This window comes from Podarcis bocagei, assembly GCF_964188305.1.
Source record: "Podarcis bocagei genome assembly, chromosome: 1".
Taxonomy (NCBI): Eukaryota; Metazoa; Chordata; class Lepidosauria; order Squamata; family Lacertidae; genus Podarcis; species Podarcis bocagei.
Window position 1 is genome coordinate 127,765,027 of NC_138125.1, and position 23,284 is coordinate 127,788,310.

General features: G+C 43.2%; 1 protein-coding gene across 1 annotated transcript in view; it reads right to left on the bottom strand.

The window, feature by feature from the left end:
• Positions 1-23,284, bottom strand: part of DNAH7 (dynein axonemal heavy chain 7) — a 160,739-nt gene that overhangs the window by 131,139 nt on the left and 6,316 nt on the right. Inside the window, exons 3-13 of the mRNA XM_081189234.1 lie at positions 22,386-22,494; positions 20,383-20,533; positions 19,437-19,521; positions 17,695-17,875; positions 14,121-14,193; positions 9,977-10,102; positions 5,914-6,033; positions 4,769-4,952; positions 2,464-2,643; positions 1,698-1,973; positions 997-1,124 (exon numbers count right to left, since the gene is read on the bottom strand). Of these exons, the coding sequence (XP_081045360.1) occupies positions 997-1,124; positions 1,698-1,973; positions 2,464-2,643; positions 4,769-4,952; positions 5,914-6,033; positions 9,977-10,102; positions 14,121-14,193; positions 17,695-17,875; positions 19,437-19,521; positions 20,383-20,533; positions 22,386-22,494 (1,613 nt within the window). The remainder of the gene's footprint in view (positions 1-996; positions 1,125-1,697; positions 1,974-2,463; positions 2,644-4,768; positions 4,953-5,913; positions 6,034-9,976; positions 10,103-14,120; positions 14,194-17,694; positions 17,876-19,436; positions 19,522-20,382; positions 20,534-22,385; positions 22,495-23,284) is intronic.

Below are 23,284 nucleotides of genomic sequence, written 5' to 3' on the forward strand. Positions count from 1 at the left end.
ATAAAACAATTCCACAATCAGGCAGCGTCAGAGAGAGGGCAGGCAGAGTTGTGCTGCGGAAGAGAAAACTGTCGCTTTACTGGGAACAGGGACCATACGATAAGGCCCAATCCTTTGCTCAGAACTGCCAAACCTATCAAGAAACAACGCCCGCTCAATTATAATTGAGTGATAACTTGAGTGAGGTGCGTAGTGGCATGAGAACATGTAGGGCAGCGAGAACAGAGCATCTTTTAAAAAGAACATGTCCTGATCCAAGAAGGGGAGATTCACACATGTAAACAGCCTTCCAGTGGCGTAGCGTGGGGGGGGTGCAGGGGGGGGGGTCGGCCGCACCGGGCGCAACATCTGGGGGTTAGGGGGCGCAAATCCACGGGTTAGGGGACGCAAATCCATGGGTTAGGGGGCGCAAATTACTTGCCTTGCCCCGGGTGCTGACAACCCACGCTACGCCACTGCAGCCTTCCAAGTGCACAACCAAGGCTGATGAAGACGTGCTTTTGGACACAGGCATTCCCATCCACATGGCATTCTCAAACAGGCCCAATTGAATCGACTGCATCAGAACTGAGGAGCCTCAGGCTCACGGCTAAATGTGACCATTCCATCTTCTCCTGCAGGGTCCCTTCCAACTCTCTACAACTCTATGTTTTTTGCCTGGCTGGGATGCATCCTTGAACTCTGATGATGCCACTTTGCTGAGGAGCAAAAACCTCAGATTTTTGCATGGGTGCCGTGTAGCTAATTGCACAAAGGAAAGAGTTACGTCCATTGACCCACCCACCTTACCCTCTGGCCACATCCACCACTGGCCCACAGACCTGGAAGGCTGGAAAAAAGTTGCCCAAACTTATACTGGGTACACCTTTTCACGTGGTTACAGATCCAGATCCTAAACTGCAGCCATCAGCTGTTACAAATTAGGTGCCCCCTATTAGACTTGGATCAGGGCCACCGTTGATTGTACTTTTTTTAAAAAAAAGATATTACTCTTACTTCGTATTTAGATCCTGATGGTCTTTGAACATTTTGGCAATGATTTTGGAACAAATAGCATCAGCTCGTTTTGTCAGCGTTCTAATCAGTTCATCACAGTGCAACTCAAACATTCCCAGACGAATAACCTGCAGCACAAATATGGGTGAGAAATTTGTTAATCACAGAAAGCAATAATCCCCCCCCAAAAAAAAAAAATTACAGAGAACCACAGCTAATCCTGCTGACCATTTGCATTTTTTCTTTCTAAACATCCTGGAGAGGCTAAAAAGGTAAAAGGTAAAGGACCCCTGGACGGTTAAGTCCAGTTAAAGGCGGCTATGGGGTTGCGGCGCTCATCTCGCTTTCAGGCCAAGGGAGCCGGCGTTTGTCCACAGACAGCTTTCCAGATCATGTGGCCAAAATGACTAGACCGCTTCCGGTGCAATGGAACACCGTGACAGAAACTGGAGTGCACGGAAATGCCGTTTATCTTCCCACCGCAGTGGTACCTATTTATCTACTTGCACTGGTGTGCTTTCGAACTGCTAGGTTGGCAGGAGCTGGGACCGAGCAACGGGAGCTCACCCTGTCACGAGGATTCGAACTTCCAACCTTCTGATCTACAAGCCCAAGAGGCTCAGTGATTTAGACCACAGCGCCACCCATGTCCTGGAGAACACTAAATGAAACTGCCCAGCCCACTTCCATTCATGCATTACCTTTCTAGAATTGTACTGAATTTCATCCCGGAGGTTTTGATACTGGGCAATCGCTCCTGTTATTTCGTCATACGTGTGCTCCTCCGAAAGGAACTGATCGATGTCCCGATCTGCTTGTTTGTTTATCAAATCGTGGTATTTGTCGTAGAGTTTGAGGTGCTCGATAGGCGCCACACTCTGCTTGGCAATCTCATCTCTCACCTTCTTCTTATGCGCTTCCAAAATTTCATCCAGGATTACGGGTCTCAAGTTCAAGGATCTGGTCTTGCTTTCAGGCTTTCAAAACAAGATATATGCATAGTTTCTCTTACTTTTAGCATTTTGCTTTGCTTTTTTATTAATAGAAAAATTGAGCGTGCAATATTTTATCAAGTTATACAGGAGCAATCCTATACTGAAGATGTACCAGCTGAATAGATTTGTGACCTAGCAGAAGATGTGCTATGTCAGCAGGTCAGATATTATTATTATTATTATTATTATTATTATTATTATTATTATTATTATTATTATTATTTATTTATACCCTGCCCTGGGTGGCTCCCAACAACATATTAAAAACACAATAAAACATCAAACATTTAAAATTTCCCTAAACAGGGCTGCCTTTAGGAGAATGTTACTGAGAAATCATCCCCTCCGATGTCAACAGAGCTTACTTCCAGGGAAGTAACAGTTCAGATCTATAGCTCACAAGGTATAGTTCAGTTTTTTAGCTCAAGGCTGGCAGAAAAGCAACAAACTATGTTATTAGAGAATTGCTTACCCACTTTGAATAAAGCTTGGTCTCCACTCTGGGCAGCAGGTTAACAGCTTTCACCATAACTGAATAAATATTCAGAAATATGACTTCATAGTCAGAAAATGTAGGCTCAAACTTAACATTCTCATTTTCAAGGATCAGCCTTATTATAAATCCCGAGTGTTCATAGGCTCGATGAGATTTCTGCCGAAAAGGAACTAAATGCATTAGCTAGCATACAGAAGAGAAAGCAATCAGGCTCAATGTATTATGACTCCAACCCTGCGCTTGTCATCTGAGGCCCTTGTCTCTGCCCCCTGTCCCAGAGAGGTTCAGAGGGTGGCAACAAGAGAATAGGCCTTTTTCTGTGGTGGTTCCCCGACTGTGGAATGCTCTCTCCAGAGAGACTTGCCTAGTGCCATCATTGCATGTCTTTAGGTGCTAGGCAAAAACATTCCCCTTTACCCAGGCCTAGGGCTATACAATAATCTACAGCCTGTGAAAGTGTGGAGGAGAGGACTGTTATTATGATGACTAATTTTCTTTTTAATTAAGCTGTCAATGTGCTTCTTATCAGGGACGCGGGTGGCGCTGTGGGTTAAACCACAGAGCCCAGGACTTGCCAATCAGAAGGTCAGTGGTTCGAATCCCCGCAACGGGGTGAGCTCCCGTTGCTCGGTCCCTGCTCCTGCCAACCCAGCAGTTTGAAAGCACGTCAAAGTGCAAGTAGATAAATAGGTACCACTCCGGCAGGAAGGTAAATGGCGTTTCCGTGCACTGCTCTGGTTTTTTCAGAAGCAGCTTAGTCATGCCATGCTGGCCACATGACCCAGAAAAACTGTCTGTGGACAAACATCGGCTCCCTCGGCCAGTAAAGCGAGATGAGCGCCGCAACCCCAGAGTCGTTCGCGACTGGACTTAACTGTCAGGGGTCTTTTACCTTTACCTTTATGCTTCCTATTATGTTTTTATAATGTTTCTATTGTTGATGTTCTGTAATGTGTTTTTAATGTTGTTCACCGCCCTGGGATCTTTTGATAAAAAATTGGATAAATTTTGATAAAATAAATTGAATTATTATTATTGCTTTTTTCAGCTGGAACTCGCAAGAACTCAGTTCCAGAACATCTCAGGTGGATGCCATTGCCATTTTAAGAGAACAAGGGAGATTTTCATGGTGAGTTCCGGCACCTCTTTTCCCAGAAAAATAGCACTTTATTATTATTATTATTATTATTATTATTATTATTATTATTATTATTATTATTTATTATTATTATTATTATTATTATTATTATTTGGGGATGGGTTGTGGCATTCTTGGACTCTTCAGACACTTGTCCCTTCTTAAAGAAACGTCAAGTTTTCAGGGCTGAAACAATGGCTTCTGTTTCGTTTTGCAATGACTTAGGTACAGATGTCTCTTATCTGTTCACAAGAAACATAAAAGTCCCTGAGTCATGATCAAGATATGAAGGAATGAGGCCACCTTACACTGAGCCAGGCCATTGGTCCATCCAATTTAGTATTCTCCAAGGCTTACTGAGGCTCACTGCATAATGCTAAAACTACGACATGCCGTTACATGCAAAGCAGGCCAATGAGAGGCAATATTGAGTTGACTCATCATGTTGATAACTATTGACACCTGTTCCACCCTGACTTTCAAATTTCAAAGATAATTGCAATCAGTACATTAATCACAATCTTCGCAATCATGGTATCTCCCCTGCTAGGCAAAGTATCAGTGCATTAATAATAATTTCACGTGTCTGAATTCACCCTTTCCCCTTGAATATTCAAGACTCGCAATCACTAGCTGAGCATAAGTCACGTTAGCCAAGCTACAGCGGTGTTCCTTTGTGTATCAAAAGCCCAAAAAAATGCCTGATTTTCACAGCCTTTTGCAGATAGAGTGGTACCTCAGGTTATAGATGCTTTAGGTTACAGACGCTTCAGGTTACAGACTCTGCTAACCCAGAAATAGTACCTCGGGTTAAGAACTTTGCTTCAGGATGAGAACAGAAATTGTGCTCTGGCGGCGCGGCAGAGGCAGCGGGAGGCCCCATTAGCTAAAGTGGTGTTTCAGGTTCAGAACGGACTTCCGGAACAAATTAAGTACTTAACCCGAGGTACCACTGTATCCCTATATCTATATCTATATCTATATCTATATCTATATCTATATCTATATCTATATCTATATCTATATCTATATCTATATCTATATCTATATCTATCTTCCTAGAAAATATATTCGTAAAGAAGCACACTGAAACATGGGGCATGTATAGACAAGTTCATAGTCCAGCCGGGGAATCTTACTTACTGGAGGGGCTACAATTAAATCTGTAAAATCCTGCATTGAAACCAAAGCTAAACTTTGAAGTTGCTGGGTCATTAAAGTAGCAGCACAGTTGAAGAAGGCCTCTAATTTAGCACTGCTGGCATTTGTAGGCACTTGCTTTCGCTTATTGCCTTGGTAATAGATATTCTGCACTTCTGGAAACCACCTGAAAGGAAAAGGAAATGTTTAAAGTGAATCTCACCTGAACACACCTTTTAACACTATTTTTGGTTTTGTTGACTAAATTGTTTCTGTCAGTATGACCTTTTTTTCCCCACTAAAAGAAAAACAAGAACTTCCCATCTTATCTGCGGCACCGCAGGCCACGCAGAAGCATTCTCTTTTATAACGTCCCCTCAACAGGTTTCCCATGTTCTCCTAAGGGTTCAAACGTCCTGTCTTGCACAACCAGACAATACAGTATGAAGCATCAAATAGATGTGAGCTGCTTGACATCAGTGATGTCATGGGCACTAGCCAATAGGATCCCAATACCTTGGGAGTCGAACAGAATCCGTTCCGGAAGCCAAAATGTTCCAAAATCAAATTGGAGCTTCTGATTGGCTGCAGGAAGCTCCTGCAGCCAATCGGAAGCTGCAGAAGCCCCGTCAGACGATCAGCTTCCAAAAGAATGTTCAAAAACCAGAACACTCACTTCTGGGTTTCGATCATACGGGAGCCAAAATGTTCAAGAACTAGGCTGTTCGACTTGCAAGGTACGACTGTACAGTCATACAGCCACATTCCGCACAGCACTCCTAATGACAATAAACACGCTGGCTAAGAGAATAATCTTTCCCAACAAACGAAATATGGTGGGCTCTTCCATGGAAAAAACCACTGCAAGCCCACCCACCCTCCCCCACAAAATAATATCATTGCAGATTAACAGGAAATTAAAATTAAAACAAAGAGCAGAATTAATTCCATTTGAATACACAAGAGTAGTGACAGGCTGATGTACACGTACAGTATACATACCTCTAGGCAGTTCTATAGTATTCATATCAAAAACAGCATTTCAAGTATGACAGCAAACTCCATCCCTGAACAAGCAATCGAAAAAGGAGTTGCGGCCAGCCCTTAAACCTGAGGCACATTATTCACAGAATACGCTTTGGTCTTACTTTTTAAAAAGAGCGTCTTTGGTAGCTTCCATATGCCTCACAACTATGTTCTGGAAGAATGAGAGCTCCATCGATTCCGAACGATTATGAAATGCTTCTTTATCAAATAAGCGCAAATCTCTGTAGGAGTCATGAAAACAATCTGGTAAACACCTTTTCCCAAGTCACTTGCCTCTGGTGTTTATAGCTTTAAACTTCAGTATAAACAACTTCAGTGTATATAGTATAAAGTAGTTCATAGTATAAAGGCAGTTACTGTGTAATCCTATGGGTCCCCAGGGGCTGTAGGAGAAGTATACTGCCTTTATACTATGGACTGCGATTGCTTTTTCTGTTTACATTTTCAAGTAATTAAATATGAAAACAGATTACAATTTATGTACAATCCAGATTGTAGCACGCGTCTTCTGACTTGAAACAGTATGTCTCTCGATTTGAATCTAGACGGCTTCAAAATTCTTATGAATTCTTTTAAAGGCATCTGGATTCAAATAAAAGTAATCACATATCTTCAATAAAAGTTGATAACACACATGGTAATTAACATAATAAGAAAATATAAGACTCAAAGGGAAGACAACAGAAAATTTACTTCACCATTTGCCTCCTATTTGGTGCATGGGATAGGAAAAACACTAAAAACTCAAATTTCATTGGCTCTCCTGGGTAAAGTTTTTAATAAATCAAGAATGAGCCACTCCCTGGGCTGCTTATACCAAGTGCAAAAGAAGACAACATGGTCCAAACACATTTTTTCTCTTATTCCACAGGAACAAATATGTTCTTTAAGTAGAATCTACTTAAATCAGCCAAGTAGAAGGGGAAACTTGTAATTGGACAACATGAATGGTCTCCTATATTTGTAAATCATTATTGTCTCGGGCAATTCTGTACATAAAACATAAAAATATGTGTGATTTCAGAAAGGAAGGAAGGAAGGAAGGAAGGAATCACAGGTATTTTGCTCAGGGAATATAATTCATTTACAGGGGTGTCGAGTTGTCCCCCATATTGAGGGGGCAGAATACTGGGGGGGCTCAGCCCCCTACCCACAAATATTGAGGGGGTTGAAGCCCCTTCCGCCCCCTATAGTTGGCTCTGCTGATCTTTTATTAATGAGGGAAATGAAACAAAGAATGTCAGGACCACAAAGTAGTAATTCTCAACTTTTCAATTACATTTGGCGGAGAACAAACCCACTGGATCCTGAAGAATAATTCCCAGAGCAACAATTTTGCCTGTGCAAAACGAAATTAATCAGATTCCATATCTTTAAAAGAAAATTAGCTGCCTATTATTATCTTTATAGATAATTATATTATATATCTGCAGATTATCTTTTTTGACTAGCTGACATGTCAAATTAAAATTTATTAAACTATCTGATGAGCTGTCAGGTACTTCTCTGCCGCCTGAAAACATAGCAAGAACGAACAACTCAATTAAAACTTCCCCGATAAAGGTAACTATCTGGTGACTTAAGAGAACAAAGGTAAAGGTAACAATCTGGTGACTTAAGAGAACAAAACTAAGCATGACAAAGCAACAGTTTAAAGGAATTTTTTTCTTGTCTTTTCTTTTACCACAATATATATTTATTAATGAAATAATCTGAGCTTCAGGGATGAAAATATTCCATCTGGGAATTGGCTCAACAGCTGATTTAAATGAAAAATGGTAACGTTTGTGACCTTGCTCTGTCAGGACAGAAACCTTATTCTAATTAGGCACAACTCTAGAAATGTTTTAAAGATAATGTGCTCTGACAACAATTAGTTCCTCCAGGGCTCTTGCTGTCAGAATGAGGCCCTGCCACAAGAGAACAATCAAATTTCGTCTTATTTCCCTTCATACCGACAGCCCAGGGTGAAGATTCTCAGCTATTAGTTTAGCTTTAGTTCTTTTTGAATTTATTATTTTTATTACTTGCCGATGTTCAAAATTAAGCAGCTGCACCTCTGATTACTAAACACCATGGGATGAGACTGGTCATTTGTGCGATCATCATGTTTTGCAGTTTGAGGCAATGAGTAAACAATATTCAACAGAATAAAGTATGGTATAAGAAAAATAACAGGGGATTTAAAAAAAAAAATAGACAGTGAACGAAGCGGAAACTTTTAGGCATCTTGCTTGTTTAAACTTGTTGTCTACCTTCCTTACAACAGCCACAAGTGAAGTATTTCAAATTAAGAGGAGATCCAAGGGGCAAATACTTAATGCAGAAATGTGCATAACTAAGTACTAAATGTTTGTCTTTTTAAAGCAGATTTGGAGCACTGTAATTTTGAGTGATGGGTGGAAGAGCGCTTAGCCATTTCGCTGCCAGCCATATTTCTGCTCACTATCCTCCCAGCAAGCTATTTTTCAAGCTGTGGAGTTCCAGAAGCACAATTACTCAACTATGATATTTGCTTATAGTAGCCTTGGGCTGCTTTTCAGAGACTTGGAATTGTAGAACTGTAACGTGGAAAAGCCGAAACTAGCTCCTGGATGCATGATCAATACTGCTGCAATAGATTTTGATGTGACAGTTGCACATGCCTGTTGACTTGCGACCGGGACTAGGGGCCTCTGTTGTACACAGAGAAGACAAATGTCCATTTGCGGGTACAGTTTGCAAACATGACTTCAGCAGTGTGCTGCTGGCACCAACAACACACCTCCAAAGGACCTCGCTCTCAGTGATGATCAGGTGAGTGGTGCATAGACCAAGCGCCTTGGAGGTTGTCTCCTGGTGTCATAAGTAGGTGGGACCTAGGATTGCACCCTTAGGATTTTGTTTTGAGGGTGAAGCCTAAGGGGTTAGTCCAAAAGCTTTACACAAAGGGTGGCTTTGGGGGAGAGCCCCAAAAGAGAGAAAAGTGGAGACATGCAAGGGGTCTGTGAAGAAATAATAATAATAATAATAATAATAATAATAATAATAATAATAATAATAATAATAATAGAAGAAGAAGAGTTTGGATTTGGTATCCCGCTTTATCACTACCTGAAGGAGTCTCAAAGCGGTTAACATTCTCCTTTCCCTTCCTCCCCCACAACAAACACTCTGTGAGGTGAGTGGGGCTGAGAGACTTCAAAGAAGTGTGACTAGTCCAAGGTCACCCAGCAGCTGCATGTGGAGGAGCGGAGACGCGAACCCGGTTCCCCAGATTACGAGACTACCGCTCTTAACCACTACACCACACTGGCTCTCTAATCATCATCATCATCATCATCATCATCATCATCATCATCATCATCTATTTATACCCTGTCCATCTGGCTGGGTTTCCCCAGCCACTCTGGGCAGCTCCCAACACAAAATTAAAAACACAAGAAAACATCAAACATTACAAGCTTCCCTAAACAGGGCTGCCTTCAGGTGTCTTCTAAAAGTCAGATAGTTCTTTATTTCCTTGACATCTGATTGGAGGGCGTTCCACAGGGCAGGTGCCACTACCAAGAAGGCCCTCTACCTGGTTCCCTGTAACCTCATTTTTCGCAGTGAGGGAACCACCAGAAGGCCCTCAGACCTGGACCTTAGGCTGAACAAGGGGAGTGGAGACGCTCCTGCGGGTATACTGGGCCGAGGCCTTGGGTACAAGGAGTAGAAAAGCAACAGAGGCACAGCATCTTTTTCTGCTTCTCCGACTTTGGGAAACTTTTACTTACACATCTGTAAACACATTTTACACATTTGAATTCTGCCTGATCTTTTATTTTCTTCTCTTCCCTCCCCCTCCCCTTTTATGAAGATCACCCACTCTGAGACCCCAAAGCTAATTCTCCCCTGACCGCCTCGCTGGCCCAAGTAGGACCAATTCAGCCAGCTAGCCCTGGGGATCTAATTGATTTTTGATTTTTGAATTTTATTGTTATTCATATTTCTATACTGTATTTTATGCTGCTTTTATAATTAAGTGTTTTACAGTGTTTTAAATTTGTTGTTAGCCGCCCTGAGCACGGTTTTTGAACCGGGAAGGGCGGAGTATAAATAAAAAATTATTAATATTGTTATTTATTATGACATTTACATTGACCGAAGTGCAACATCTGTGCATTCAAAACACCTGCTTACTTAAAAGATGTCTGCCAGAGATCCAGAACAGCCAACATGGTGGGATTCATCGCGTACAAATGCTCATTTATATAGGCACGAGCTGCCAGGTAGGACTTGTTCCAAGGTTTGGGCACTATCTCCATCCTATAAACAAAAAGGGAAAAAACCCTGACAAATTAGTAACACTGAGATCCCAAGAGATACATGGAGTACAGATAGACCTGTGCCGCATTATTGAATTTTTAAAAAGTAAAAGACAAACCCAATTTTACCAGCTTGTCAGAAATTAAAAACACACCTTTGGGGAAATATATCAAAATTAAATAGGGTGGTGGTGAAGATTTTCTTCTGAGTTTGGAAATTCTTTTACTAAGCCAAAATCCCTTGTGAATGCCTAGGCCTTATCAAATTAATTAGCCGTATGCATACAATTTAAGTAGTTAATTAACCAATTAGAAGTACACTTAGAACTACTAAGTGTATACACAGGCAAGGAAGTGAGTTTGTCAGAGGCACAAAATCTGCCAGCGAACATGACGCTTTCTCCCAAATGCCTATAGACTCTATAGGATCCCTATTGAACACAATGGAACTTCTGCTGCGGGTCTTTGGCTGGATGTGCACAGCGTTGGTTTCATTGCAAGGCACCCAGCCGTTACTTAGTTACAATAATTCAGTGTTTGTTTATATATGTTTTTCCCCTATAAGGTGGAGCAGGCCCAAAGTGATTCGCAATAAATAATAATAATAATAATAATAATAATAATAATAATAATAATAATAATAATAATTTATTTATACCCCACCCATCTGGCTGGCTTTCCCCAGCCACTCTGGGCGGCTTCCAACAGAACACTAAAATACAATAACCTATTAAACATTAAAAGCTTCCCTAAACAGGGCTGCCTTCAGATGTCTTCTAAAAGTTTGGTAGTTGTTTTTCTCTTTGACATCTGGTGGGAGGGCGTTCCACAGGGCGGGCGCCACTACCGAGAAGGCCCTCTGCCTAAACATTCAACCAATATCAATACGCAGCATCACATTTTGACACAATTAGAAAGCGTGTCAACAAGCTATCATAAAATAGAACCATCAGTTCAATAAACCTATGGGAACCTAAAATCAATATTATAGTAAGATGGAGACCACTAACCCATTCTTATTTAATGCACACAAAGCAAGATCAACATTAACAGAGTAAAAATTGCAGGGAGAGTGGAAGGAAGGAAGGAAGGAAGGAAGGAAGGAAGGAAGGAAGGAAGGAAGGAAGGAAGGAAGGAAGGAAGGAAGGAAGCTAGTTAAGCCTAACCCTTGCACCTTGTGGTATTGCTGTCCTCCAAGGAACCACAGCCACCTGGTTTACCTACACCAGGTAGGCCAAAATTGTGGAAACCTTTTGGGGGGAAATGTATTTCTGAAGTTTGGTGGCTCATAACACTGCTTTATTTTGGAGCAATGCCATAACATTATATATCAATGGAAAGATAATTTAATGAAGAATGTAATGCAGCAAAGTTTGTTCAATTATCTATATCCCATCAAAAGTTATAGGCAAATAACCAGAAAAAGGAAGCACAACTTTCAGGATATGCCGTAGCTTTCCTTCATTTGAATGTAGCCAATGAGCTGGAGCATTTAGAGAGACAATCAGGTGTTATCAAACCTTTTCCAAAAGGTTTCCACAATTTTGGCCACTAGTGTAGTTAGGAGTCTTGGGGATAGGTTATTATTATTATTTTTTTCAGTAGTCTAGCTGTTCGCATCACAACCCTCAACTTCATCCAAGGAGTCCCTGGCAAAGGAGCATGCTGGGCAGAATTAGCAAAAGCATGTCCTCTTCCCCAGCTGTTCCAGATGTCCTGGCCACTAATGCTGGTCCTACTACACTCCAAAGGGCAGATGCCCACCTGTTCCTCCTGATGGAGCATCTATTAGGTCTGTTCCACATGTCTAGGCTACCTGTGAGAGAGCTGATTTGGCAAGGACAGTAGAGGTATTGGACGCCATTGGGCCCTGAAAGCATCACTTCCTGGGTGTGCCTATGTTTGTACCTTCTTCGCAAGAAATCCTGGTGCTGTTTACACAGCCAGACCATCCACTTCACACACGAAGCATAATGAAAGTGCCGTTGTACTTTTTCTTATGCATTAACCTGACAGCTTGCAGCACCCATGCTTTAGCTTGCAAAATGTGTTTCTCATAAGTCTGTCTTATTTTGTGGCAGCAACTCTTATTCAGTACTTAGCACTAAATAAGGGGGGGTTGTTTTTTGTGGTCAATGGCTTTAGGGCTTCTCTTGTAATAATAGCACAATGCTTCATTTGCAGGCATTTGTAAGCCAACATCAATCGTGTCGCATAATCATTTCAATAGAAAGTTGTATAATAAGAGCTATATTATTGTTTTCTACAGGTTTACATAACAGTAAAACAGTGACTTTGTGTTTGGTGTCCAATAAGGCTGTAGGTAGCCGCCCAGAGTGGCTGGGGAAACCCAGCCAGATGGGCAGGGTATAAATAATATATTATTATTATTATTATTATTATTATTATTATTATTATTATTATTATTATTATTATTATTATTGGTTTTTTGCCATGTTCTGCTCTGACGTTTAGTGACACTGCAACAGCATTTACATTTTTAAAAAAAATACAGTTTTGTGTCCCCAGATCTGAAAAACATTAAAACTTAATGTGCAGCATGCTCAGTGCAGGGCAGAAAGAGGAGAACACCACAATATTTTATTTTGTTTAAAAGGCACATAAAGTTCTTCATTGCTTACAAATGTATGAACTAGGGTGATCATGAGATCCATAAAGTTGATGGCAAAGAAGGAGCAATGTGTCGCAGAAAAGTCAGTAGAAAGGTCAACTACAAATTAACCCATGGACTAAACAAAATCTGCGACAGGAGCAGGGGTCAATATGTAACTCAGCTAGGAATCGCAACAGCTCCACTACAGAAATCCACATGCTCAACTGGACTCTTGTTGCACATTCTAAGACCTACTCAGAGTGTGGAATCCATTGGCGTAGCCAGGGGGGGCAGGAGGTCAGCTGTCCTCCTAAATCAATACAAATCTGAGATTCTGCCCCCCTAACAAAAGCTTGCCAAAACAAAAATCCTGACTACGCCCGTGGTGGAATCCTGCATTTCATTCATTACAAAGGTTTGCACTTCAGGCACTGCTACTGTTAGACAAACATCTGGTCTAACCCCATCTTTTGCATCATTCTTTTACGTTTACCTTTTTACGGGCTGAAGCTCTACCTAAACGCATTGCACAACAGCTAGAAACCAGGAAGCAGAGCATTCTGCATTTCCATATAGGGTAGGGGGGAGCCCTCTGTTCATTGGGGTGTTAGAGCACATCTTTTGCCCAACCCCTGGTACATAGCTGTCAACCGTCCCTTATTTGGCGGGAAACTCCCTTATCCCAGTGCCGTGTCCCGCTGCTGTCCCTTATTGATGCTATCCTTTAAATTTCCTGGGTTTCAAAGGAAGCAGCCCGTCTCACTCCCTCCCTGCCGGCCAGGGAGGCTCCAACTGTGTTGCTTGGCTGCATTGCTCACCCAATAAGGAGTCTAAGAACGACTGGGCGGTGGAGCTTGCATGCCTTGTGCCGATCAAATCGGCCGCGTTGCCTGGGGACTCGCCTTTGCACAGCGCTTCCCAACGGAAAAATGACGGTGGTTTTCCTTGCTGCATCCCCTTTGCCGGGTTGCTGCGCTGTGGGAACCACCGCTTGAGGCTTTGTTTGGCTGCTGGCTGGGCTTTCTGCCTTTGGCTTAGAGGGGCTCAGAAGCTGAACATACCTGTGCCCGGAAAATCCCTGCTGATCCCTTATTTTCGAGGCTGCTGGCCCCTTATTTTCAAATCTGTAAGTTGACAGCTATGCCCTGGTATCTCCAGCTAGAAGGTAGGAATGACCTGTCTGAAACCTTGGAGAGTTCTTGCCAAGAAGGATAGATATAATCACTGCACCAATGGGGTCTGACTCATTTAAAGAGCACAACCCCATGCATAGAAGTAGAACCATTGTGGGGAAATGTGAATTACTCCCAGGTTAAGATTGCACAGGAACTGCATTCTAAGGCAGCTTCAGACATTTTGCCTGTTACAGTTTCTAGGCAAAAGTTTTGAAGTAGCGTTTCCTTACTCTTCACGATGAGGTGGAAGAACTTGCTTCTTGTCTTCCTCCTTTTCTCTGGGGTCTCTCAAAACAAAGTCAACTAAAAGGAGACATGAAAAACAGAGCAGAACACAAATAATCTCAGCAAAACAGGGGAAGGACTGTGACAAAGAAGCCAAACCAATTATTTCTAAAAGACTTCAAGGGTGTTATGCAGGAGTAACCGAAGGCAACGTGGATCAAAGTCATTTGATTTAAGAATGCTTTGCAAAACAAAACAAAATAAGTGTACATAAAAAGGCTGAACCAGCAGAAAATTAAAAGCAGCTGGGAAATAAAAACCCTCACAGTGCATTCTTATGCATGTTTACTTAGAAATAAGTCTCATAGTGTTTAGTGAGGCTTACATCGTAATAAGTGTGTTTAGGACTACGGCCAAAGAAGAACTATGGAGACCAGGCTTCTATGCCCAGAATGGATGGAAAGCTTTTCCAAGAGGAATCCTGTTTGTTTAAACCTTTCGGACAGAATTTATGTGTGCTTTCCAGAACAATTTATCCAGCAACAATGCATTGGGAATGAACAGTGGCACACGCTATTCTGCTTACGGCAGAGATGGAGAACCTGCGGACTTTCAGATGTTGGTGGATTCCATCAGCCCCAGAAAGCATAGCCAATGGTCAGGGGTGATGATGGGAGCTACAGCCCAGCAACACCTAAAGGGCCAGAGTTTCCAAGCATCACTCATTTACAGATAGCATTCTGCAACAGAAGTGGCTCCCCTACGGTGGAACGCTCACTCCAGGGAGACGAACCCAGCAACATCATTATCGACTTTTAGGCACCAGGCAAAGACTTTTACCCAAGCATTTGGCTCTTAATTTGAGTCCTATTATGGGATGGTGGTACCCTAGTCTGCATTGGTGTTCATCTTTTAGTAGGGTGGAATAAGACTTGTCCTTTTCTACGATACTGGGATGAGCCCTTTTAATAATAATAATAATAATAATAATAATAATAATAATAATAATAATAATAATTTTTATTTATACCCCGCCCTTCCCACCAAGGCCGGGCTCAGAGCGGCTAACAACCAATAATAAAAACAAGTTGAATGAATACAACTTAAACACAAGATTAAAATACAACATTAAAATATTGAAACATTAAAGTATTAAAATGCAGCCTCATCACAGGAGAAAGGAAAAAGAAAAAAGAAAGAGGGGGAGGGAATCAAGTTGGCTCCAAGCCAAAGGCCAGGCGGAAGAACTCTGTCTTACAGGCCCTGCGGAAAGAAATCAGATCCTGCAGGGCCCTGGTCTCATGAGGCAGAGCGTTCCACCAGGTCGGAGCCAGTGTTGAAAAGGCCCTGGCTCTGGTTGAAGCTAATCTAACTTCCTTAGGGCCTGGGACCACTAGGGTGTTGCTATTTATGGACCTTGAGGCTCTCCGTGGGGCATACCGGGAGAGGCGGTCCCATAGGTACGAGGGTCCTAGGGCCGTGAAGGGCTTTGAAGGTCAAAACCAGCCAATAATGTTTTTTATATTTTTCCAATAGCGTTTAAAAAATTTAAATCGTGTACGCTTTTACAACAGCGAGTTGCTTTGAGTCATTTTACGGCGTAAGTGACAAATAAAGGCAGCAAACAGTAACAACACGGAGGCTTTCAAACTTTCTCTGTGCTGCTGATGGGGTTGTGTTGGGGCTCAACAGGCCTGGCAACCTCCCCCTGTAAACAGAGGGCAGTGTTCGCCTAACAAACCCCATCAGCAGAAGCCCTTTTCTCCTTCCCCCAATGCCGGCCCAAATTGGCTCTGGGGGATGACCGGGAGACCCTCAAAAACATGGCAAGGGGCAGGATCTTTCCATCTTGCACAGGCAGAACGACTGGAAGAGTACAAAACAGAATCCTACCCAGTGAAGGAGTGAAGGCCAGGGGCCTACCTCGGAATATTGTGAGAGCCAGGCTAAAGCCATTCTATAGAGCAAGCTAAAGGTCATTTTATAGAGCTAAAACCTAAAAGCTAAAAACTAAGTCTCTTTCTACTGCCGTTAGGATATTCTGCAGATGCAACAAGTTTGCAAGTTTGTGGTTAGGGTATTTTGCTAGTGTTGAGCGATTTCTGAGAAACAACCCCTGAAGAAAGCAAACAACAGGATATGTGCCAACCACAAGACTCCAGTTGCGAGTCCGAATTAGAAACTGTTAAACCACAGACTCGCTTCGGTACATTTCCAAGAAGCAGGTGTGGGTCAGGAGGTTGTTTATCGGAATTAGTAAATAGGTCAGGTAGTTTCTTTCAATAATAAGCCATCAGCACCATCTAGTGGATAAGGCAGCTTGGAACCGAACAAGGCCACCACCAATTCTCATTGGTAGAGCTTTAATGAATATGCATTATAAACCATAGGAAGCTGTTAGTCATTGGCTAAGGGGAATGCCAAGGGGCTGAACTGTTGCTTTGCCTGAGAGTATAAAAACTGTCTGCATCTGGGGTTCAGGGGGCATTTTCATTTCTTCCTAAATGCACCCATTTGCTTTTTGTCTGACAAAAACCAAATTGAATATAAAAACTTTTTCTTAAAAATATTGCTGCCTGGTCTTTTCATTTCTGGTTTGTATTCCGAAGTCCCCTACACCAGGATGTGCTCCTTAGAACAAAGAGCACTTAGAACACCGTGGGCAGGGTGCAACTGAGCCACATCACTTGCAAAATGGGGTTTTGCACCCTCTCCCCCCTCCCACCATGTGTACCCAAAATTGGCTCCGGGAGGTTTAGGAGAATCCCAGAACAGTGCACAGCAGGAGGAGGTGGGGACTGTTCCACCCAGCAAGCCAAAATGCTTGCATTACAGTGGTACCCCTGGTTACGTACTTAATTCGTTCCGGAGGTCCGTTCTTAACCTGAAACTGTTCTTAACCTGAAGCACCACTTTAGCTAATGGGGCCTCCCACTGCCAACACGCCACTGGAGCATGATTTCTGTTCTCATCCTGAAGCAAAGTTCTTAACCCGAGGTACTATTTCTGGGTTAGCGGAGTCTCTAACCTGAAGTGTCTGTAACCTGAAGCGTATGTAACTTGAGGTACCAGTGTACTGTAATGGTGTGATGCTGAGTTCCTCCCCATGTTCCCAGAATCCTCTGCTGTCTGCAGGGTTACCTCCTCAAAGATGTTGCTCTAGAAACAGTTTCTCCTTGACCACAGCCAGGCCTGTAGGGCCTCACCATTAGGATCTAATAGCATAAGCTGCCCAGAATGGCTGGGGAAACGCAGCCAGGTGTGTGGGGTAGAAATAATAATAATAATAATAATAATAATAATAATAATAATAATAATAATAATAATAATAATAATAATAATATAATATCATCATCTCACTGTCTTCTGCATTTTGGACAGGAAGTGGTGGCAAACTGCTTCAGGGACATTTGTCCATCATTGGTAATCTTTTCATTAAGAAAGTTCTGGTATATTTCCCAGTAAACCTCTAGGCTCCTCCTAGAGCACAGTATGGACAACATATGGGCTAAAAATGCACCTATGCTGAAACAGTACTCAAGACTGACCTTCTCCAGCAAATATCACATTTGACATTACCTATCGCTTTCTTCACACTGAGAAGATAGTCCTCTCTCATTTCATCGGAGAGGGCATAGATACTTTCGCTGAGCACTTTCAAATGTTGTGGCACGAGTGCCAAGACATGCTCCAGCCAGGAGTCCTCCATTGGGGCCACATGTTCCGTATCTATCCCGTGGCGAATGTAATAGTAGTATTTCTGCAAAATCAGAACATCACAGGAGATTCAGACCAGAACATGCTATGAAAAAGCAAAGCTATTTCTGGCATTGATGGATGCACGAGTTCCCTCCCAAAATCCCACACACACATTTTAAACATATGTGAAACATATGTGAATGTGCTAACTACAATTAACTTGTGTGCACACGACTGCTTGGTATTTATTTGCACTAGGCTTTCCACTTCCCCTTGCTTTCTGTTTCAAACTTATAACCTCTAACACAGAGCCTGTGGAAGGGACTCCAACTCTCTAGCTCAGGCTTCCTCAATCTCAGCCTTCCAGATGTTTTGCAACTACAATTGCCATCATCCCTGACCCCCTGGTCCTGCTAGCTAGGGATCATGGGAGTTGTAGGCCAAAAACATCTGGAGGGCCGAGGTTGAGGAAGCCTGCTCTAGCTGCTGGAGATGTGACAGGGATAATGCTCCCCTAAAATATATGTTTGTACAACATCCTACACTGAATATTTTTGAGGAGAAGGAAAGAGAGACGATCTACAAGACTGTATGGAACAATCTTAAATTTGCATTAATTTAATTATACATCCAACACATGGAATCTAACAAAGGGACAATATGAATGGACTCTCTGGACTACAGCAAAAAGACTGGTATTGATTAACTGGAAGAATAACAACTCCCTTTAATGATTGGATTGACAATACGTACAAACTCACTGCACATGAACAAGTTGTGCACAAATGTAGACTTGCCATGGACAAATTTAACAACATTTGAAATTAATTTTTATACATACCATATTAGGTTAAGGTTTGGTTAACTACAATAAAATTTTCCCCCCTTTTGTGTAAAGTACACAATATCTTTTTGTTGTTGTTGTTCTGTTTAGTTTTCTACACGGGCACCATTTCTTCTTCCTTCTTTTTGAGTCCTATCCCACTCTTTTTGTGTCTTCCCGCTGTGGTGGGACGGTAAACGGCATTTCCGTGCACTCTGGCACTTGTCACAGTGTCCCGTTGCACCAATAGTGGTTTAGTCATTCTGGCCACATGACCCGGAAAGCTGTTTGTGGACAAACGCCGGCTCCCTCATCCTGAAAGCGAGATGAGCGCCGCAACCCTACAGTCCGCTTTGACTGGACTTTACGGTCCAGGGTTCCTCTACCTTTACCTTTTACCTTACTCTGTGCACTTGTAATTTTGTGTATTCAATAAAGAATATAAAAAAAACAAAAAAAACACCAGCAGCCCCAGCCAGCATGGCTGAAAGTTTGGAACAGTGGGAGTTTTCCCATCCACAAGCCAACATGGAGGGGCCACAGGCTCCTTATTTCCCTTCTGAAGTCACTGAAACCCCCCAAGGAGGATCATCAGCAGTGTATGAGTGGACGCCGTTCACATGAGCCTATTACCACCTTGCCCTGCCCCATCCCTGCCACAGCTGGGAGCAGCAACATTGATGAGAGAGCACCACTGCCTCTCTGGCCCCCAGCATCACTGCTGCTGTCCTAATGTCCTCAATCCTGCTTCTCCTCCCCTTGATAAACACTCAAATCAAAGAGTCATTGTCTTGTTTACCAAAATGTCTTTTTCTATGCCCTCTGTTGCCCCAGGTTTTGCTTCTTCTATGGAAAGCTGCTGCTCCTCAGTAAGGTCCGGCTGCCTAACGAAAACAAACACGACAATTCGATCACAATGGTTTTCAAACTCCGGTTGGCAAATTACCGTATTTTTTGCTCCATAACACTCACTTTTTTCCTCCTAGAAAGTAAGGGGAAATGTCTGTGCGTGTTATGGAGGGAATGCCTACGGGTGGCGGGGGGGGATCTGCTGCAGTCGTGAGCAGAGGATCCATGGTTCCCCTTCCTTCCCTCCTCCGTGGCTCGCTTTGAAACAGCAAAGCGGGAGAAGAGCCACTGAGTGGGGAGAAGAGAGGGACAGAGAGCCTGGTTACAAAGCACGGATCCACATAGATCCTCAGGATTTTTGCACTGGGTCACCCCAAATTCACCATCAGATCACATAGCATGTCCATGGCTACAGCTTGCACCCAAAAAATCACGCACCCACTGTTGCCTGGGGCCGCAGTGGTGCAAAAACGTGGTTACAAAGCATGGATCCACATGGATCCTCAGGATTTTTGCATTGGGCTACCCCAAACTCACTGTCAGATCACATGTCTGTGGCCACAGCATGAACCACAAAAATCATACATCCACTGTTTCGTTTAGAATATCTTTTTTCTTCTTTTCCTCCTCTAAAAACTACGTGCGTGTTATGGTCAGGTGCGTGTTATAGAGCGAAAAATACGGTAGTCCTGATCTCAGTTAAGTCAGAAGCAAGGGGATTTGCTTAGCCTGCTGCTGCTGGGCAGGAAGGTCTGTTTTTTCTGACTTTCTCCAAACTGACCGTTTTTCTTTTGGTGGTCATCCTTTTTAAAAAAATAAATAAATAAATGTACATTTGCACATTCGAAAAGAGGAAAGAACTTTTCTAAAAAAAAAAAGATTACACAGAAGCTCACATGATGATGTTAACAAGAGCACTTCTGAAATTTTCCCGGTCCTTTTTGCCACCAGGTTTAGCTTTAGAAGTCGACGGTCCGGCACCCAAATCACTGGCTGGGGGAGGTTCCTGTGCTTTTCGCTTCTGCGCCCTCTGAGCCAGATATTCTCCTAGGGGAGGAAAGGAAGATATTGTGTGGTACCAGCTCAAATCCACATAGAATTGTGGAGTTGGAAGGGATAGCTCAGTCTGTAGGGAATGAGACTCTTAATCTCAGGGCTGTGGGTTCAAGTCCTGTGTTGGGCAAAAGATTCCTGCATTGCGGAACTAGATGGCCCTCGTGGTCCCTTCCAACTATATGATCCTATGATACAAGAAGCACCTCCCTTTCTTAGCTAGGAAGGGATCATCTGATCCAACCCCCTGCAATATGCAGCTGTCCCAAGCAGGGATCGAACCTGCAACCTTGGCGTTATCAGCACCACGCTCTAACCAACTGAGCTACCCAGCGTGTGACACCAAAGCTCTGCAGAATCAGCTCCTGCCTCTCCCAAAAGAGAGTTAAGAGCCTCTTGCCGATCAGAAGGTCGGTGGTTCGAATCCCCATGACGGGGGGGAAGCTCCCGTTGCTCGGTCCCTGCTCCTGCCAACCTAGCAGTTCGAAAGCATGTCAAGTGCAAGTAGATAAATAGGTACCACTCCAGTGGGTAGGTAAACAGTGTTTCCGTGCGCTGCTTTGGTTCACCAGAAGCGGCTTAGTCATGCTGGCCACATGACCCGGAAGCTGTACGCCGGCTCCCTCGGCCAATAAAGCGAGATGAGCACTGCAACCCCAGAGTCGTCCGCAACTGGACCTAATGCCAGGGGTCCCTTCACATTTTACCTTTATATTAAGGCTGGTTCACACATGTATTTTCATTCCCTGGTGGCTGTAGCTCCGAGTAACCACCGAAATGCAGGATTGGGCCATCACAAACCTATCACCACAGACAACCCTTTCTAATCACCTCGTTGTACTTCAAATACAATACCTTTATACTAGGTCGGTTGATATGCCACAGCCAGTCACAAGGGATGGATGCATCTGAGGAAAGAAGCCCTTACCTGTGCAGTGTGTTTTAATTCATTAATTGAGCTACCTTTTGCTGGAAAAGATATCAACTTATGTTGAGATAGTGTCAGGGACCGTGCTGAGGAGGGCTGCACTGAGGAAGAATGGTGGGAGCCACCCCCTCCCCCTGATCCTGATCCTGAATCTTCCCAGGAGCAGGAGGACAGTATAGATTTGGAACAGTGGTTTGCAGAGGGATATAGTTCAGAAGGCAGAAGCTGGGAAATACCGGATGGGGAACAGCTGGGAGAAGAAACACTGGGAGAGAGAGAGTTAACAGATTCACAATCTCTGGACAGCATTCCTCTGCTCTCCCCAAGGTCAAGAAGAGCTCAGAAAGTGTCAGAACAGAAAGCACAGAGGGGACAAGCTCAGATTACAAGACGTAGGGGGGACGTGGATTAATAGGGATGGAAGAGGGTGTAATCCTTAACTGAGAGCACCGCCATTTCTGGGAGATGTGTTCTTTGTTCCCTCACTGTGATTATTAAAGTTTCTAACAGGCGTGCCTGGCGTGCTCTGGTGCATGGGGTCACGAAGAGTCGGACACGACTAAACAGCTAAACAACAACAACAACTAGTAAGAAGACTCTTTTTCCTTTGTTCTGCTTATCTACTGCCAGGTGGGGAGGAAGTCAATTCCCTGAAGCCTGACAGCTGGTTCATATATCGTGTGCATATATCAAGTGTGCCCTACATGCAGTCATTTCACAAGCTAGCAGGGTTTACACTGAGGTTGATTCAGTCTTCATTTTGGCCATAAACTAAAAGAGAAATGCAAAAATACAATCCAGTAAATGATCGATAGAACACCCACATATCTTCCAGGTTATTACAATGGGCAGAAAACAATGCATGCCTAGTGATATAACCATTTTCATCTGTACACAAGCATCCAGCTTTAGGCTTACCAGGTGTCACCTCGTTTCTTATCATAAACTCCTCTGGAACATGCGCCTCTTCCTCTCCCCGCAGGTGGAACGAAGGGGGATTCTGATGCCATATCGGCTTACAGTTTATCTGAAACATTTAATTTCTCATTTGTAGAAAGATGCCAGCAACTATATCCTGACCGTCCTTAATGCCATTTGTAAGCCATTTCAAAGAAATTAATTCAACGATAAGCAGGCAAATGAAAAATAAAAATTTGCAAATCAGATTTGCAAACATGCAACTAATTCAATTGTCTGGATGACCACTGCATTTTGGACAGGGGTGTGCTTTCAGATATGCACTTGCCTTGTCAAACAATACAGGAAAGGATGCACAGATCTCTCTTGCTGGATGTGTGGATCTCTTTCCCGATCTAGGAATCAGTTTATGGTTACAGTAAGGGATCTGTACTCCTGAAATTGCTGTCCAGCAACTACGACCCTGTATTTGATGTTGCTGCCCAGGGAAGGGACAATTCCAGCAGATGCAAATATCTGCCTTGTGTAGACAAAGGCAGCACTCGGTGCCACTACTCACAGATCTACTACGTGAGTGGTGATCCATGCACAGACAGCCATACGCACAGAAGCAAGGCAGTTGCAGCCCCTGAACTTCCTTTCTAATAGATGTGAATGGTACCTTGCTATCTTTCAATGGAAATGAAAGCTGAAACCATTATGAGTGGTTATGCCATGTATTTCACTACGGGGACGCATGAGTTTTGCTGCTCATGGCTGTATCTGGATCAAAGGCACTGCCACAACCTTCAGCAGAATCAGGGCATTCATAAAGCTCACTGGGAGAATTTGGGCCTGCCAGCATCTTTCTCAGACTAGCCTACCTCACAGGGATGCTGTAAAGATAAAAGGGAAGGGGG